General features: G+C 40.4%; 1 protein-coding gene across 5 annotated transcripts; it reads left to right on the top strand.

Moving 5' to 3' along the window:
- The first annotated feature begins 1,709 nt into the window (after positions 1–1,709).
- Positions 1,710–17,490, top strand: elavl2 (ELAV like neuron-specific RNA binding protein 2). Of its 5 annotated transcripts, none has more exons than XM_070854487.1 (7): positions 1,710–1,736; positions 4,134–4,377; positions 9,415–9,518; positions 12,194–12,347; positions 14,274–14,499; positions 15,181–15,219; positions 17,163–17,490. In XM_070854487.1, the coding sequence occupies exons 1-7, from the start codon at positions 1,710–1,712 to the stop codon at positions 17,488–17,490; spliced, it is 1,122 nt and encodes a 373-aa protein (XP_070710588.1). The 5 variants fall into 5 exon arrangements, with proteins under 5 accessions (XP_070710588.1, XP_070710589.1, XP_070710586.1 ...); XM_070854488.1 differs by lacking the exon at positions 1,710–1,736 and adding an exon at positions 2,934–3,029 and having other exon boundaries at positions 17,160–17,490; XM_070854485.1 differs by lacking the exon at positions 1,710–1,736 and adding an exon at positions 2,958–3,029 and having other exon boundaries at positions 4,137–4,377.
- The last annotated feature ends 2,029 nt before the right edge of the window (positions 17,491–19,519 follow it).

The following is a 19,519-nucleotide window of genomic DNA, read 5'->3' as shown; positions in this document are numbered from 1 at the left end:
TGTATCTCTCGTAATGGGTCATTTGGGTTGAAGCTGTTTGCTGTATGGCTGTAGTTTCTATTTTTGCCTGGGTTATGTAGTCGGTGGGTTTTGACCTTGGTGTAGGGACATGCCAGTGAATCAAATGAGTCATGTGTTTACACTGGTGCACTGCAACATTGCCAGTGGAGTTTGTCTACAGTACATTCAAAAGCCTGAAAATGGTGACAGACTTATCGTTTCCGATGGTAATTTCTCCTATTGATTTTCAATCTTTAAAATGTGAAAAAATAGACTGATGCCAATCACAAGTTGTCATCCCAAACTAAAGTCTTAAAATGACTTTTTTTGGTTAGATGGGAATAAACACGAACAGCATCTTGTCAACTTTAGTTATATCACTGCTCTTGACACAAAACAAGTCCACCTGTAAGCACAGTTACTATGAAGCAGCAAGCTGTTAAATGATGCTGCTGTGTATTTTCAAATGTGCACCAAGGAATCTGTGCTTGGCGTTTTACACACAGCCACTACACATCTGCCACATATCAGCAAACACCAGAGAGAGCACATCGTCAGTAGTAGGATATTATGTTACTCAGATGTGAGGATGTTCTTGCACTGACTTAACCAATCAAGCACAACTGACTCAGCCAGAGTATTGCTTTAAGTTCACTGCGGTCACAACAATAGATACTACAACAAATAATGGGTGAAGAAGTGACCTGTTTTTGTTTTGCTTTGTTAAATAGACTGAGACCACTCGTCTACACTTATGACCTCATACTCCATAATAAGCCAGTAATAAGTCAGTCAGCTGCTGGCACAGTAGTCATCCGATGATCGGCACATGCTTTCAGATTGGACTGAGAAAAACCAAACAGGCTGAAACTCTTTTTTTTTTTTTCTTTTAAAAATTACACACTAACATGCAGCTGACCTGTCCTTCAGCTAGTCTGACCGCCCGCTGTGTCTTAACTGTGAAGGATTTTTGTACAGGTTTGCACTTTTTCCGTGTTTTGCACCAGCCTTCAAAATATTGTGCTCAAAATAAGGATGAACAGATATGGGATTTTCCATATCAGTAATTACTTGGAATCAAAATTTACGTGGACTTTGGCCAAATTGTAAAATAATTAACAAAGCTCAACAACCACTGTGTTCTTTACAGTCCTGATAAGTGTGCTGTGCTCTCTGACAAAAACATGTATGTTCTCCCTACTGACAGTCTTTGTCAGTGCACTGATGATATATGCCAGTGTCTTCTCAGAGCAGAAAAAATATTTAAATCTCTGTCTAGATAACTGTTGGGTACATTGTCATTTTTATTTGAGTTATCACAGTGGACTCTGATCACACACTCACAGTACACCTCCAGTTTTTCACACTCAGATAAGCTGAGGTCGTGATTATTTTATAATTGAATAAGAGTCCAGAGTGTATCTACAGCTGTTTGATCTAACTGACCATGAGCACGAGTTTGCTGCAGTTTGTCAGGTCTCGTGCATGTATGTACATCCTGATGTGCAGCACAGCCAGTCGCTGCATCTCAGTAACAGCTGAGCTGAAGCAGTGTGGTAATATGATTGACAGGAAAAAGGTGGTAAATGAGAAAGAAGTGGCTTGTCCAAAAAATGAGAAGTGGCCCTCATCAGTAATGACGGCTACACTGTTTAATCAAGACTTAAAATGTTAAGACACATACTATTATGGCAGAATGTGTAAAGGAGATGAAAACAAAATATCAGATGGCGGGTGTGTCACAGCTGCAGTATACAGACATGTATGGTGTACTTGTACGGACCACAGTATGAGAGCACAGAACAGTACGCTTTAGATGATGGAGAAATTTAGACCAAAAGCAGTGCAATCAAGATGCCATCAAAAATGAAATCTGCAACCAACAAGGTGGAACAAATTCATAAATAGGGCACTAAATGCTCAGTTATCTGTGCTGCATTTTGGAATGAACTTCATAAGCCTTTAATCTCTTAATAGTCTGTGTACCTCTGCAGTGTGGCTTTAATTAATACAAGCAATAGCAGCCTAAACGTGGTGTCTATAGGCATAGTAAAGTGTCTGTCGGGCCACAGAAGAACAAAATTAATAAAAAAAAAACACATGGAACATGTGCATTTGTGCTGCAGCATTAATACTGCCCCGCCTTTGTTTTCCTGATAACTACCACCCAAATGTTTAATAACCACTGTGAATGGTGACTTAAATATGGTGCACTGGTCTAGCTGCGGTTATGGTGAGGCTTTCCTCACATGCTTTGTGTTGCTATACAGCACATTATGATCTGGTGTGGCTTGTTCGAACGTCCTATGTCAGGTGACTTAAGATGGTAATTGTTCTCCTTAGTTTTGTTCTTTGTGCCACTCTGTTGGTGAACTCTTGCTTCTCATCTCACCTTGATGATTTAAACTGGTTGTCAGTGAGACTTACAAGAAACTTCAGTGAGATTTACAAGAAACTTGTAGATTATTTTAGTGTTGATGTCTGCAGTTTTAATGCTTTGTGTGCTAAGACTGGATAACAAATGTAGGATGATTCAGCGTAACTTGAGTTTCGCCTCTGTTGCTGGATGTGAGCAATCTGAGCAGACCAATTGATTTTGTGCTTTCCAATTTCAGTGATCATCTTTGTGCAGCACTCCCATCCATTTTACTAATTACCATTCCCCATTTCTACTGTCAGTGTTGCTATGGCCAGGTTTCTCTTTTGACTGAACTCCACATTTCTTGGTTCTGCTGTTTGTTCCCTATCGAAGATGAATTGTGACTAAGTGAAACATTTCCTCTTGCTTCTCCCTGGTTTAAGCCAATCTGCATGGACAGCTAGTTCAGAAAATGTAGCCTCCTTCTCCTCCCCCCAACAATGACATGTGATCACCTCTGACTGTTGCTTTTGTTCTTGTTGATCTAACATGAAGTACTTTTTGTGTCCATATTTTCAGACGGCAACTCCAAACTAACATGGCAGTCAGACTGTGCGATGTGGCTTCTCTGCTTAGAAGTGGTTCGTGGGCGCCTGAGCCTTGGACTGGGGTCTGTGGCACTTCTTTTTTGAAATAATTTGGCCAGAAGGCCTGCTTATTGTCTCAGTGCTCAGGCCATACCAATGACGTTAGCTATCAGTCACATCTCGACACTTGAATGAAATTAACCACAATTTTCAATTTGGAATTTTTGGCACTTTTGGATTTTGTTTATGAAAAGCTTTTAATGTTTGACTGTATTGGTATGGTCTAAACCTGTCTGCTACTGCTTATCTCAATGACTTTTTTTAATCACGGCTTTATGGCCTCTGTGCACAAAGTTGTCAAACAGTGATTGCCTAAGAATAATATGCATAGTGGTGCTGTTACACTGATCTGCTTGCTGCACATGGTGAGTGTGTTAACAAAGGATGACTCTTCATACATTAACTTCTTGCTGGTCACCGTATCGTTACAGGCCTGTTGAGTGATGCTAGTGTACTGATGGCTGCAGATTTGGTGCTGCTGTAGGTTTTGCAGTTATCCAGTTTATTTTGCCAAAATGAAACGTTCCCCTTTGGTCATCACATTTAACTTTGAAAGATATGTTTAAACATGCTACTTAGCAACTTTAATATGGCTTTATCAAGTGCTGAGCTTCTGACAGAGTAATGACCATTACATTGCTTTCTCAGTAGTAGCAGAAAGTCTCTTCTCTATGCACAGAAACAAAAGCAGCAATAATGACTAGCAGAGAGGAATTTCATTGTGCAGTCTTTTTTCCCCCAGTTTTTCAACTTGATTTTTTGTTTCACATTAAAACATTTGACCTGTTATGAGGGAGATAAAGTATTGACCATGACGGCATCACAGCTTCTGCTTTTTAACTTGTTGGTGACTACTATCCACTAAATTACACTAATGAACAATTAAAAACAGCAAGCAGTATCTTTTTGACACAGTACCTCTGACTGTTCTGTACAACTTTGTTGCCTTAATGATGTTTTGTGTTAGCTTAACAATAATGTAAATTAAAATAAGTCACACATAGTCGGTATTGCATCAAAAAATTGTATCAATGTGTGAAGAGTGTCCTTATTTCTGAACGGGTACTTTTTTTTTTGTTTGCTTGATTTGCATGTGATTTTGACTTGTTTTTTTTCTGTCTCTTTAGCAGGTAATTGCTGCCATGGAAACACAGCTGTCCAATGGGCCAACTTGCAACAACACAAGCAACGGTCCTTCAACAATCTCAAACAACTGCTCCTCACCTGTAGAGTCAGGGAGCATAGAGGACAGTAAAACTAACTTGATAGTCAACTATCTGCCTCAGAACATGACCCAAGAGGAGCTGAAGAGTTTGTTTGGGAGCATCGGAGAAATTGAGTCCTGTAAACTAGTTCGAGACAAAATAACAGGTAACTGTTTACATTGTTTTGGCTGGTTAATGGCTCAGGCCCAACACATTCTATGTGCTCTGAATTAATGGGTTGCTAGTAAGTGCATTCATTTTGCCATTAAAGTAGCACAACATTAGACAAAAATACTTATCACGGCTCCAGAATAACTTTCCCCTGGTCACTCTGGGTGTGACCAAACCATGTTGCTTGTGAACAGCATCAGCAACCTTGCATGGTGATGAATAGCGGTTTAAATTTGCAAACCCTAGTTTTGCACTGATGTAAAGATCGACAGTGGTACTTTTTTCTTCTTCACCGGCTCAGTCGTTCTCTCCCTGCCTGCACTTTCATCAGTGGCGTCTGTGTCAGAACCTCTCGTTGTCTCTCCCTCCCCACCAGCTGCCGCCTCATTTCACTTTTGAAAAGAACCAACTATAGACTGCTTCATTTTTGGAACATGGCAATGACTAAATTGATTGTTTCATAACCACACATCACGCGCTGTGCGTAGGACGCCAAGCGCTGGCAGGGGCACTAATGGTAAAAATCGGCATGCAATCACATTAATACCACGTGAAATTTTGACTTGCACGCTGAAAGTGGTTGCGCATGCATTTTAGTCGCAATCTAGAGTCCAGCTTATTCTAACAAACGTTAAACCCAGTGCATCAGTGGGGTCGTATTAGCAGTATTGTCTGTCATAAGCTTTTCTGTTTATGTATGCAGTATGTGATTTCTTCTTTGGATATTTCACATCTAGCATCATAAATTATGGACCTTTTTTAACCCCCTATAAATGCACAGGTCTTCATTTTGAAGGTCAGCCAATAATTCTGCATGTCATTATAACCACATTTCTTTCACTTGAAAACCTACCAAGCGGCAGCATGAGGACAATTTTTTATTTTTAACAGCTTTATACTGCATATACTGCTTTTAATATGTAGGATATGTAGGACGAGTGCATCTAGCAAAATAGTGTATTGAAGAAAAAACAGGCCCTAAGGAAATGGATCTTATGGGGTACAGCAGTTTCCACTTAACGAGGACATTTCCTTGGTTTTTCACTACAGGAATATCAAGAGACTCTCAAAGTTAATTGCGCTGCTGTATTCCTTATATTTGGCAGGTAGAAGACTTGCAAATTATTTTAGGTTGTTTTAATGGGAGGAATGCAGCTGACAGAGACGGACACTGACAGCCCCTGTAAGCAAGTAGATAATGGCTGAGGCTGCTGGATTCTTAATGCTTGCTGTTTTGGTCAAGGTTGCCTAGACCTTCCTCCATCTGCTTCTAATAATGTGCCCTGACGGTCAGGCACGTGAGTCTGGCTCACATCTGTTTCATCTGCATTTGGTGCTGAGACATCAGCAGCCTTAGTTGAGTGAACAGATCTTCCCATTGAAGTGAAGCTGGAGGGCAGAGGGCTTTTATTGAGAAACTTAGCTGAAAAGATAGAACTTTAATAATCGTAGATTATCTTTATTCTGAGACTCCAAGGCAGTCGCATTCATTAGATTAACATGGAAGATGTGCACCCAACCACATCTGGCAAATCTATACCTGCCCAGTACTCACAAGTGTTTGCATCATGCTTCCGTTTCCTACAGCTACTAACAGCCTCAACTCTAAATCTTGTGAGGCACTCTAAGTATGTTTGGCTAAACTTTTTCCCTCCACGCTATGCTTTCTTTTTTTTTTAGGCTTTCTTTAAAAGCTTTTCTATTATAGGTGCATTTGTAGTAAAGAACACAAAGCCCGGTGTGGTGTTTGGGACTGAAGGCATGAGGTGGCTCTCATTATGCATTTACTGAATTTAGACTTTTGGCAATTTTCAGCGATGATAAATTGTCAAGTGTGTGGTCTTGCATGGAGTAAATGCCCTTGTTTAGTCATGCATACAAGAAATGCATTTAATGTGTGAAATGGGTTGAGCTGAATTGACAAGTGATCCTCGTTTAACATCAGTGTTGAGCAGACTGCTTGGGTGGTTGAACATAAACATGCTTGATAAGTTGCATATTTAGTGTGATCGTAGCACTCCCAAGTACTTTGTGCAAGGAACTAAAATGAAACGAGTTGGTTGAAATCAGCCTGCCCTTGAGTGAAAAGGACTTTAAAGGGGACCAGTAGAAATTAGATATAGCAGGTAGCATAACTGAATCTCTTTGCGGTTTGAACAAGAACACAATTATTCCCCCTGATGACTGAGATTCAAAGACTAGCACTTGAAAATCAGTTTGATCTTTTAGGTGACCTGCAAATACAATAAATAAAAACATCAATACATGAACAAATGTACTAAAGCATGGGTTCCCTATGTGGTGCTGTATGTATGCTGCTTTCTTACTTTGAAGACAAGTGATTCAGTTTCATTAAAAGCAGGAAAGAGAAGTACCTCCAAATGGACTGCTTGACCTTGTAGACTTGCTCTCCTTTTTATTAATTTTTGGCACCAGTGCATTGTTTACAGGGCTTTAAAATAGTAGGCACGATCTGGGTCTCTAAAGTAGATTTAATCTACTGTAATTAATGAGTAATTAAAATGAAATATAGTAAATGTACTGTCACCAGTAGCAAATATCTCAAAATGAATTTGAGATTAGTCTGGTCTTGGAAAGCCAGATATTGTGGTGTAGATCATCAAGTCATCACTAGTTCTTAAAAGTAAACTTTTTTTTTTCTAAAGCAGCAGCGATCACATTTATTTCTCGGGGGAGGGGGCGTGTGGTAATTGTTTGACACTATTTGGCTCGTCTTCTACCTTATGCAGCCATCCTGTTGTAGAAAACCCCAGCTGTTGAATAAAAGTGGCTGCTAAATCCATGTTTATCTTTGGAAAGTTGTACATATCTGTGAAAACCTATATAGGCCTTGTTAATTTCTAGTGTTCTGGTGCTTTTTTCTTTTAGAAAAAGAAGCTAGTAATGCAGAGTATAGAATCATACATTTGTCATTACATACATTTGTCATTGATCTCGCGTTACATTGACGTAGGAATGACAGTTGCAGCGGTGTCCTCAGTGAATCCAAGTGTGTAGATCAGGTGTTTTTACAGCACCGTTCCAAACACTCTTAGCATCAGTGGTGATCTGATCAGAAGTAATTAGCCGTGTAAGAAGAATTGCCTTTTTATCAAAGAAATCTAAATATAGCCAGCTGGCTACTTCTTAGCTCTCGTCAAACAGAACACTTATAATTATAATTCCAATGCTTGCTCTGAAGGGCTCTGCTCATCATTGTTTAATATGTTGTTTTTCTTTTCTTTTTTTGGTCAAAGCAGGCATTTATAAGGCATCCATTTGATTTATATTTAAAGTATGAACTGATAACGTAGCGACCACCAACAGTTTCTAACCAGTAGGCTGTTATAAATTGTTATAAAACATTTAAACTTGTATTTAAAAAATGTAACCCATAAAAGGTTGAATTGGTGTGGGGGAAAAACTGACTTCAAACTCAGCTGGGGAAGAAATTAGGCCCTTAATGTTATTCAAAGCCTCCAAGTCATTTCTCAGGAATGATGCTCTGATTTCAATTTCAGCTCTACATAAAACCCCATCCCCTCCAGACTGTGTTGCTTTTGTCGCTCCCTTGGCCCTGTGGCAATGGATTTAAGCCAGCCTACATCTGTGTACTGGTGCTACATCAGATGTTAAGTAATCACCAGAGAGATGCATGCTTCCTCTTTGCTTTGAATGTTCTTGCCTTGGCTGCTGCTGCTGCAGCAGCTTAGTCTTTGTGTCGTTTTCCTCCCACTATGGGCAGCACTAGTCTTTTACTGGAAGCTGGGTGCAGCTCTCTGTTGGAAAGTGCAACCCAGCATGTCTCCTCTGCTCCTTAATGACAGCTGAAAGTGAGCAAGTTGTTGTTTGTTGGAATATGTTTAAGGCCTCCCAGTGTTGATAGTGGATACCGGTTGTTCCATAGGAAGACATCACTATAAGGACGTAGGCGTGCCCACATACAGCATGTACAGTTAGAACACAGTGAAGCAGGCGGTTTGCCCTCCAGGCTTAAGTAAAAGTGTCATTTCACAAGCTCATTTCAAAGGCTCGGCATGTTTCTCCTGGCTATAACAGTCCCTGAGATGCAAGGTGAAATGAAGTTTATGAACTTAACTTGATCACAGCAGAACAACCCATGAGAGCAGTGACTCATGAGGGTAAAGACGGTCAGCATGGATGCAACTGGGGTGTTGAAATATACAGTAAAGCTAAATTAGTTGCAATGCTGCAGGCATGATTTGACAGTTGGGTTTGTATTTTCCTTGCCAATGCATCAATGAACCCATTGATTATATTAATTTGCTCTGTTTAATTAATTTATATATAATATTTAAAGAACCAGATTTTTATTTTTTAAATTTTTTTTTTTTGTCTGTCTTGTGAAGTCCACATCACTACACACACACACACACACACACACTCAGTCATTTCTATGAACCTGTCTTGTGCTTAAACGTGATGGTGGAAAACATTAACTCAAAGATGACATCAAATTCAAGTTGCTTATGTGCTGTATTAATATGCTGAAGCTACTTGAGCTGGTGAACTTGACCGGCAGTGGAATTGCAGAGAGACCCAGCAGTGTGGGTGGAGGAAATTGAATTGCCTCTGTGCACATAAAGAGTGGGTGTCAATCTATTGTACATTTTAGAGATAAACTGTAGAGGGAGGGGAATGCATTGAGCCTCAGCTACTGCACTGTGTCAGAGATGAGTTGGTGTGGAAGCAGAGCAATTGCCTGTTTTTAATTTAAGACATGTTTGCCAGTGTTTTGGGAATTTACTATAGGTTGTAAGCCAAATAGATGTTTGTTTGGAAATGGGCTTGTGACCTCCTGTGTTCTTCATGCTCTGCCAAATGGGAAGTAAAGGGCGACTGATGAATCATTAGTGAATGGCAGCGATGCAGCCAGTGTCAGTAATGCTAGGATACACAGATGAACAGAGGTCTTGTCCGTATGTAGTTGCAATACATTATCGGTGTTTGTATTACAGAAACATTTCTGTTAGGTGTGACCCTCGGTGTATTTCTGGTCTTGTAATTGCAGGGCAGAGCCTAGGCTATGGATTTGTGAACTACGTGGATCCGAAGGATGCAGAAAAAGCCATCAATACCTTAAATGGCTTGAGACTTCAGACCAAAACCATCAAGGTAAGATGTCATGCATGAATTATTTTTAATTGCTAACAGGCAATTGTTCATTCTTATCTGCAATAACAAACCAAACAGGTACCTTCAACTCTCTGAAATCTGTTACGTTCATGAGCAGTTTCAAAAACCCAAGATATGCCGTTCATGTCTGGCTCTCTAAGTTGGAGTCGAAGCATAATGAGGCTGGAGAAATGTGGGGTGGAAAGGGAGCCTATTGTTAATCTGGGCACACACGGCTTTGCCTGGGCCTCAAGTAGAGCAGAACTGTTTCTATGGTTGCATGTGCTGTAGCACTTCTATATCCCTTTACAGGGAGGTGGCTGCCATTAGCATTCATCAGGCAATGTAGCACTCGATGTGGTGGTGGAAAAACTCATTTGCTTCATATAGTGCTGCAACATTTGTGGCTGGTGGAGCCAGATTATTAGATGTGATATTTTTTCACTGTGGTCTTACAAGGAGCCTGCCAGATTCCTTCTCACATTGAAGAGAGGGGTATCTCTGAGAATGTCTGTCTGTCTGAGCAAAAACACATTTTGTGGTAGAAAAAATGTTTGTATGAGCTGTACACTTGATTATTTCTGTATTTAACATTTGAATATTATATTGACAGTTGAAGATGAGGCGTGTTATGAGCCATACCACTTCACTCTCAGGAATCAAACAGAACACATCTTTTTCTCCCCCCCCCTCTCTTCCACAGTTCATACCTCTGAAAGTAGAACATGGGAACATTTTTTTTTATATATCGCATCCGAAATTCTCTTGCTGCTCTGTCAGAAGTGCAAATAAACCCCAGTGAGGTAGAGGAATATAGTTTGCAAATATTAGCATCAAATGAAGTGTGAAGGTGAGACTGGGGGGAGGCAGGGATGAGGAGAAGCGAGGGAGTTGCCTGGCTGTGGGCAGGGAGCTTTAGCTTTCACGTTCACTTTGTCAGCCTTCCCCTCAGGGCAGGAACAGGGCGAGTTTAGAGGTGGGGTGACCAAGAGGAGTTCTTATCGATCTAAGAGCACAAAAAGAAATCCTTTTTGAAGGTTCAATTAAAGCCACTGAATTTTCTTTCATACAATCCATTGCGTAAGATTGCACAAAGTGACTTAGTACAGGAACAATTAACGCATCTGACAATGTAATGAAATACAGCTGTGATACCATTCAGGTACAGTCGAGTTACCAGAACCTGGAGCCACCAGCAGCTCCAGCACATACAACAGGCTGTTGACCCTGTCCTGTGTGCTGCTTTTCTTTCTCAGTGACTCTTTTCGTCCTCCACTAAACCATCCTCAAGCCACATGTTGTATAAATGTCTACATGACTGAAAACGGGATGGTGTGCAGGAAAAAAAAAATTCAGACTACTGAGGGGTGTAATGATGTATTGATCCACAGGACCTGGTAGATGGCTCTGCCCCCCTCCGTTTTCTATTACTCAGCTGTGTTTATGGACAAATGTTGATTTATGCTGCATATTTATCTGGCCTGGTGCAGGGGGCTTTCTAAATATCTCCTGACTTTAGAGGCGGGAACGGTGAAAAGTTTTAAGAGGCAGTCACACTGCTATGGTCCGTAGAAATTTCCAAGGAATGATAAATTTACTTTTAAATGAGAGCTGTCTAGCCAGGCCTGACGCTGCATCCATCTCTGTCAGGTTTCCTACTGAGTTGATGGACAGAAAATGTGCCAGTTTAACTTTTTTTCTGGACAGGCTGATTTGTCACTGTCCATTTAGCCGATGAGTCATAATTAAGTAAGCACTGGGAGAGAAAAAAATGGGTGACAGACTGTGGAGCAGACCAATTATGGCAGTGTATCACCCTATTGTTGTAGGACCCAAATCTCTATAAAACAATCAAAATGGAGAAAAGCAGTGTGTAGTGTTTTTAGTTGTTGTTGTTGTTGTTTTTTATTAGATGTTTGTGGTTGCAGGCACCAACTGTGTACAGAGTGTGCCTTTGTGTGCTGCAACTCAGACTGATCTTAATTCTTACCAGGAACTCCATTTGCTGCTTATCTTCTCCACACCCTCTCTTCCTCTTGTCTGTAATTCATGGAGTCTGAGCTTCGGGATAAGCATTTGCTCAACTAGACGCATTTTAAAATTGAGCAGACAGGTTTTGCCTCAAATCGTGCCACCTGGAGTCAGTGCAAATCTGCATCTGTTGGCGTATCCTCTAGTCCTATCCTTTAGTCTGAATGCACCTTTTAGAATTGTTTTCTCATAAGCAATAATACAGGCTTTTATACAAGCACATTCTGGAGAGAACAGTATTTGAGTGTCTGTCCATCTGAGAAACAGTACATTTATATATCAGCATTTTCATTTGATCTGAAACAATACTGTTTTACACAGTATTGTAAACTGTGGCATAGGCATAAAGCATTAGATGTGATTGTATTGGCGAATGAGTGCAATATTTGTCACATACATGGTCTGCATAACAAGTATGTTTAAAATAAACTCGGCCTGGTTGAATACGAGCCAGTGTTTGCATTCTCTCTGCTGGAAATGGGTCACAGCATCTGCTCTTTAATGTTAGTTTGACCAAATGTAACATGAAAGGTGATTAATAGTCTGCCCTGATCTTGAACAGTTACTTTACGAGGAATGTGAGTTCATTGCTGCATGTGCTAAAACTGGCTGTTAATGGTCATGTGCACTGTCTCTGCCTGTAGGTTTCCTATGCGCGTCCAAGCTCCGCCTCCATCAGAGATGCAAATTTGTACGTCAGTGGCTTGCCAAAAACTATGACTCAGAAAGAACTGGAGCAGCTCTTCTCTCAGTATGGACGCATCATTACCTCACGCATTCTGGTGGACCAGGTGACTGGTGAGTAGGACATGACAGCTGTCCCGCAGTTTTGCTTTTTCCCCTCTCTTTTTGTTCCTTTTTTAGTTTGCCTCTTCTCTCCCCCCTCCTTCCCTCAGTGACTCTCACAAAATGACACAGCCAGGCCTGAGAAATACATCAGAGGTGGCGGTATGAGGACCCCAAAAATGCAACTTTCCACTAGAGGTGTTCATAAATATGCATAGATGGCCAGAATATGAAATGGTGTAAAGTAGCAGGACTCAATGCTTCATTATTTCTTTTTCTGTCCAGTCTTCCTTCTGCCTGCACTTACCTTTTCTTGCTCTTGCTTTCTCCATCTTTCTCTTCCCATCCCTAAGGTGTACATGCAATGCCTGTTTCATGGCAAGAAATGAAATGCATTTAGAGCAGTTATATTCTCTATTTCTCAACTGTCATGTAGAAGCAGAACCCTTACGAAACGCTAATAAACAGAATCTTTCACTGAGACATTTCCCAATGGTTGTGTCCCTGTGTGCTGCTGAGGCATGTAATATTCCTTCAGGCATGTGTTATGGCCTCAACAGGCATTGACACTTGTTTCTGGACAATTTACTTTCAGTTTTACTTTAGTATTAATGGAACAATCTGAGGAACGGGGTAACCAATCACCAAAATCCAAAGCAGGATTGCAAACTGCTATTGCTCCAGCACTAACAATACAAAGCTACTTGTGCTTTCTAATGCCATTTATTTATTTATTCTAAATACTGTGGCTCTCAAGGACCAAACGCATCCAAATAAAGCAGAAACATCACCAAAATACACTCCACATCAAATGTTGCATAAAAAATGCAAAGGTACAAACCATTAGAGATTTGCTTAACAAGAAACAAAGCAAATATCAAAATGACAAATGTGCATAAGCAGCAAGGGGCGCTAGAGTGATGGACCTGTTTGGACTTGGCAAAGATACTGAAGCTCAAGGCTGATGGGCAGGCAGTAGGAGGAAACTCGACCAAGACTGAAAGACATGTATGGATGTCCCCAGAAGGCAATAAGAGGTAAATAATTTTAAAGGACTTAAACTGGCTCAAGATCTGTTGGCCACAATCTGCTCCTTAATGAACTGGTCTTAAAATAGCTAGCAAACACACTGAAAAGTGATGTAGTGGGTAGTAATTTATCAGCTAACATTAACAAGTTAGCACTATCACTCCAGACAGAACCTACCAGCAGCAGTTAATGTAATGAAGTTAATCCAGCTGTCTGAAGTTTCCGTTAGTGATGTTTAAATACACAATCCTGGGACGTCTTGTGCACGTCACCGCCTTCTGTCTTGGTCTTGTTTCTCCCCTCATCATGGGACCAACAAGTCCACTTTTTCACATGTCATGTCTGTTCTCTTGCTACACTTGTGCTTTTGGTGTTTGCAGCTTTTCTTGATTTAGGAACGGGTTACTATTGAGGTTTGTGCCTCTGCCTCAGTATTTGCTGTATTTCTGGATGTGGATACTATTATCTTAGCTATGTCAGCAAAGTTTGTGAAATATCCAAGTGAAATGGGCCTGTTTCAGCACACAATGCACTCCCTGGTGTAAAATATAAGTTTGTTCATATACCTCAAACTTCGTTAATTGTGACTTGTATACCGCGTACAGCAGGCATACCATCTCGCCTCTAATGACTTTGCAGCATTGCAGGCCAGCAGTGCTTTTCATTTTAAGAGCCTCTGTAGTTTCCAGCAGGTTTGGGGGAAAATAACCATGATTAAAGGGAAAAAGAATGAAACATTTGGCAAATATGTAATCTGTTTAATGGAATAGATCTAAGGTGTTTTTATAGCCCTGAATTGCAGTGTAAGCTGTTTCAGTGACGTTCACGCTGGAGATCGTTGTTACTAAATATTGTCATGGCTGTCAAGAGAGTCGGTATATCACTGAGCTGTTAATGTGATGCTCTCAGGCGTTTCCAGAGGAGTTGGCTTCATTCGTTTTGACCGGCGAGTTGAGGCTGAGGAGGCCATCAAGGGTCTCAACTGTCAGAAGCCGCCTGGTGCCACCGAACCCATTACAGTCAAGTTTGCAAACAACCCGAGCCAGAAGACCAGCCAGGCCCTGCTGTCCCAGCTGTATCAGTCACCCAATCGAAGGTACCCAGGACCCCTCGCACAGCAGGCACAACGCTTCAGGTAAAAGGGGCACACCAAAACCAAAGTCTGATTAGAGCCAAGCATAGCTAATACTGCTTGTAATGTCTGAGGCTTTTTAAGTTTACCATTTAAATAGTCTCACAGCAGTATTATGAAAATATTCTGTGTGGAGCTCATCAATACTCTGGGCAGAATAATTCATCTCCATATTCACTTTGCTGTGTTCCTCCTGTTGCAGATGTAGGCCTACGACACATTTTCAGTTTTGTCAGAATCTGCTCAAACCCAGCTGAGATGAGCAATGCTCTGGATAAATCAATAGATGGTCTGAAAGTTTGTCTGGCAGTTCGACTAGTTTGTAGTCAGATATGGAAATGAATTTGCTTTTCAGTCAGTGGTATGAAAAAAAGAGAAAAAAAAACAATTTGTGGAAATATAATTTTTATGTAATATGCTCTGAAAGCTGCAGTACTCCCAGCCTAACCTGCACTTCCTCTGTGGTGGCTCTGCTATGTAGGTTGGATATTGATAAATGTGTTCAGTCAACAGGTTAATGAGGACATGATGGTCTTAGGATTCACTTAAATGCAACAACGGACTATAATTATGGTATCAGAAATATTACTCATCTGTCACCCTGTCAAAACGCATCATCACCCTCATAAAAAGCCTTCTGTATAATGAAATGAATTCATGCGTGTGTCGGTGTTTGTGTTTTAGGTTGGACAATCTGCTGAACATGGCCTATGGAGTCAAAAGGTAAACCGATTTTCTCATAGATTTCAAAATCAAATTTAATTGATCTTGAGGGAAATTCAGGGAGTGGATGGATGCATTTTATGCTTATGTTTCCCTTCATGAGCTCTTGGCAACATTGCGTAGGTAGTTAACGCTGCATAAGGTAGCACTGATTCAGTATGAGGTTGTTGATCAAAGAAAATGCTTTTGTGTGCATGCATTAGTGCTCCCCTCTACAAGCAAATGTATACATGGTCCAGTTGGTATGAATCAGGCTGTTTGTCGTGACAGCAAGTGATGATGTAAATATTTAGCGTGTGTGCAGGATGCAGAGCGGTGGACTTGTGTATGTTACTACCCGGGAGGGTGTCAGTGAAGACGCTGCTCCTCTGTCCTGGGACAATCACTGTCCCTCTGCCTCAGCACCCCACAGCTGCTGGACATGTTAAATTATAGCCTTTTGAAATCCACATGGGCACGTTTCTCCCACCTGGAGCCCATCCTAACTACTTGATATACACAGGAGAACATGTCACAACAAGGCCCTAGTGGCATTCAGCCCTTCTTAAGCACTGACCACCATGTTTATAGATGGGCAACTGTGGCAGCATATTCACATTCATTCATCTGCGGAGTGTTAGAAAGTAATAGTCTGGACTGTGCTATTATATTAGGGCCATGATGATGAGCATTGGCCAGACTCTACAACACTGAACACTTGAATCCCTTATGCACAGTTCTCTAAATGAAATATGAGCAAGTTCAGTCATTTGCCCTTTAAACTTAGTTTTGACTGGTAATTATTTGATGTGTCCCTGTCTACAATAAGGTTAGTGACTGTATAAAGTAAGGTTAGTGACAGTGATGCTCTGAAGTGCTTTAATCTCGCTGTGTCACAACATGTCTAGGTTAAAGCATTCTCTACGCTGCTTGTCTACATAACAAAGGACAGACTTTTACAATCTCTTACTTGCTATTGCACAAAATTGCATACTTGTATTTTGAGCTCCATACTCGTACCTTGATCTATTATGGACAGCCCTGTCCTGTTTTAAACTTTGTTGCATCAGACAGCTTTCAGGATTCACCAGGATACCAGTTTGTCTAAGTTCAGTTTTATAAGAATGCCTTCCTCGAGGATGATTGAAGTCCAATCCCCTGAAAGCTCAAAGGCCCATCACAGGCGACAATGGACTTGTGATTTCTCTTCTGCCCTGCTCATTGGCTGACGTCTTCTTTGCCAAATCTCTCTCTGTGTCCTTGATGCTGGGAGCACACCTGTCATGGTGGATGTTCCCTGAGTGGCCAACTGGAGCAGCTAATCTTATGTGACACCTGCTGCAATAATTCATAGGCTTTCCATGCACTTTGAATTTTGTTTCTACAAACTGCAAAACCACATTTACCAAAGGCCAGAGCTTTTGTGCCTCTTTATTCCAACTTTAATGTGGCACTTATTTACCATTATTTGCCACTTTTTGTGAGTAAATAATTGTGCTCCTGTCTTTGTGCCGACATGATGAGCTCAGAAAGCAGCTACAGTGTGTAACAAAGTGTGAAAACCCTATTTTCTAATATGAACTGAATGGACATACATGCTGACTATTCTGTCTACAGCCTTCTGTTGCTCATCCAGAGTGACAGCTCAGCTTTTTATTTCTCTTTAACGAGGCTGGCTTCATAACTTATTGCTTAGCTGAAGAAAAATATTTACTTGAAAGAATATCTTGATCATGTAATGATTTCTGAGAAACAGGTTTCTGAAAAGACAGCAGGGTGTTAACAGTGACTGCAGAGGAAATGTAAACAGTGCTCAGAGAGAAGCCTGGCTAGTGCTGATCTCTGTAGAGACCTGTCAGAGTCTGTTAGGCTTGTTGCCACGATCTCTTGTCTTCTAAAAAGCCCGTTTTGTCCTCATTTTGGCTCTTGCCTTGAACCATGTTACCCTTTGTCTTTTACAGCAGGTTCTCCCCCATGGCCATTGACGGGGTGACCAGCTTGGCTGGCATCAACATCCCGGGCCACGCAGGCACTGGCTGGTGTATCTTCGTCTACAACCTGGCTCCAGACGCAGATGAAAGCATCCTTTGGCAGATGTTTGGGCCGTTCGGTGCCGTCACAAATGTCAAGGTTATTCGCGACTTCAACACAAACAAGTGCAAAGGATTTGGATTTGTCACCATGACTAACTACGACGAGGCGGCCGTGGCCATCGCCAGCTTGAATGGATATCGCCTTGGGGACAGAGTGCTGCAAGTCTCGTTCAAAACCAATAAAACACACAAAGCCTAATACCCACTGAGATTGTTTCTAGAAACTCAGCAGAAAACGGAAACAGAAAATGGAAGCGCATCGACCGTAACTTTCTACATTAGTAAAAACAGCTTTGTAAATCAGTGTTACGAAGAAAAACAATATTTAGCGTCCAACAATGTGATTTTTTTTTTCTCTTTTCATTGCTACGCTTTGAATCTTCTCTATACTTTAAAACAGGAAAAAAAAATACTGCAGGTTTTGACGCCTGTGCTGTTGAATTCTCTTGCTGTCTTTACAGATGGACCATCTAAAACGTTACTATAGGTTTTGTCATTTTGTTGCACATCTGCTTTGGAACAGTAAGTCTTGTAAGGTTATGTGTAGTGATTTTCTTTGTATTTTTCTGTGTCCTGATTTGCCTTAGGTGCGTTATGCCTTCAGTGGTTAGCAAGTACTTACTTTGAACTATTTGCAGTTTAGTTGATTTTGTAAGTATTCCGTTCATTGTAATATGAGTTGGTTATTGGTTGGCTGCATAATGTTGCTTATTGTAAACTTAACGGATAAAAGACAAAAAAAAAATTCTTAAAGCAGTACCTTGCCAAAGAGCTAAGAACCTCTTTGATGTGGGTTTAAAAAGCATCTATTTTTATAAAAAGAAAAATTTGGAGAAACTTTTTACTGGACCTGGAACAAAATATTTTGACTTGGATACTTTGAGAAATATCTTCATATGACACCTTGTGAGCTTTTGAACTTTACAGGAAAGTTTGCAGTGGTTGAAATTTCTGGGGAGATTTATGATGTAAAAGATACCTTTTGAGATCTTTGTATTATCTTTAGATTATAGAATCAATGGCAGTGCTGGTTTCATTTGTAAAATCATCTGTGGGTCCCCCGTCATCCTGGTTGTTAGGACTAGCAACTCGCTTTCCGATTTGATTTGGAAACGGACAAAAATACAAAGGTTTATTCGCTAAAAGTGCATGCAAAATTATAACGGAGATATCTTAAAAGGTAACTGGGGGATAAAAATCAGTTCTTCCTAAGGGATTCCCTTCAGACGGAGCTCATGGTGTTTTGTGGTGTACCTACGATATATCATTAGACTGATTTTGTCTTAATATCAACCAATAAGGGTTTTTACATACTTTGTATGAAAGATTGAGGACAAGCCAATGAAGGCAGCAGCTTAAGAAAAACTAGTGAGGAACAGAACGGATTACTCCTGAGCTTTGAGCTATGTAAATAAGTCCTTTTTTATGTTGAGTATTTGGCAGACTTTTTGTTTGTAGTTTGGACTTCATCGGAAAGTGTGATATTATATATATCGTTTTCTTTTTTCTTTTCGAGTATGTAAGGTATCTTCATTTTGGATATGAACCTTCTGTTTTCAGTTTCCCTTCAGTTGAACTACTTGATTTGTTGTCCCATGGACTAGCATTACAGTGCATCAAATTTGTTGGTTGTTTGGTCTGTAGATAGTCTTGCTTCGTAAAAAAGGTATTAAGAAACTATAGACATATGTTTTGTTTTTTATATATAAACATTATAGATATATATTTATGTGGTAAAGAATGGATATAAACCACAGTTTTGAACTATTTGATTAGTTTGTTTTTTTTCATACTCATATATATACGTAATGCATATAACCTGTCTTTAAAATCGTAAAAAGGTGTATATTGCTTTATTCACTTTGGGGGAAGGTCAGTGAAGCAGTTCCATTAACGAGAGCAAAATTGGTTGCACGAGTTTGTCGAAACAACATCTAACTCACGTCGAACAAACCAGTGGAGCCTGAGATGCACTGAATACTGCACCTGCATCCTGCTTGGTATTTAAACCAATTACTAGTCATGCTTCCCCTTAAATGAGCAGTGTGCTATGCATTATATAATTATCTTTGCAACTGCTTTTTCTTGTTTATCTATTCCTCCTTTGTGTTACTTGTAAAAGTTAAATTTAAGTCTAGATGAGTTGTGATACTTGCTGCTGTGGGGTAGAGGGGACATTTCTCATGTCTGACCTGTCATTGTTGAAAATAACTTTTCTTTTCTTTTCG

Source organism: Pempheris klunzingeri, chromosome 23, assembly GCF_042242105.1.
Source record: "Pempheris klunzingeri isolate RE-2024b chromosome 23, fPemKlu1.hap1, whole genome shotgun sequence".
Lineage (NCBI taxonomy): Eukaryota > Metazoa > Chordata > Actinopteri > Acropomatiformes > Pempheridae > Pempheris > Pempheris klunzingeri.
This window is presented reverse-complemented; position numbering and strand designations above follow the sequence as displayed.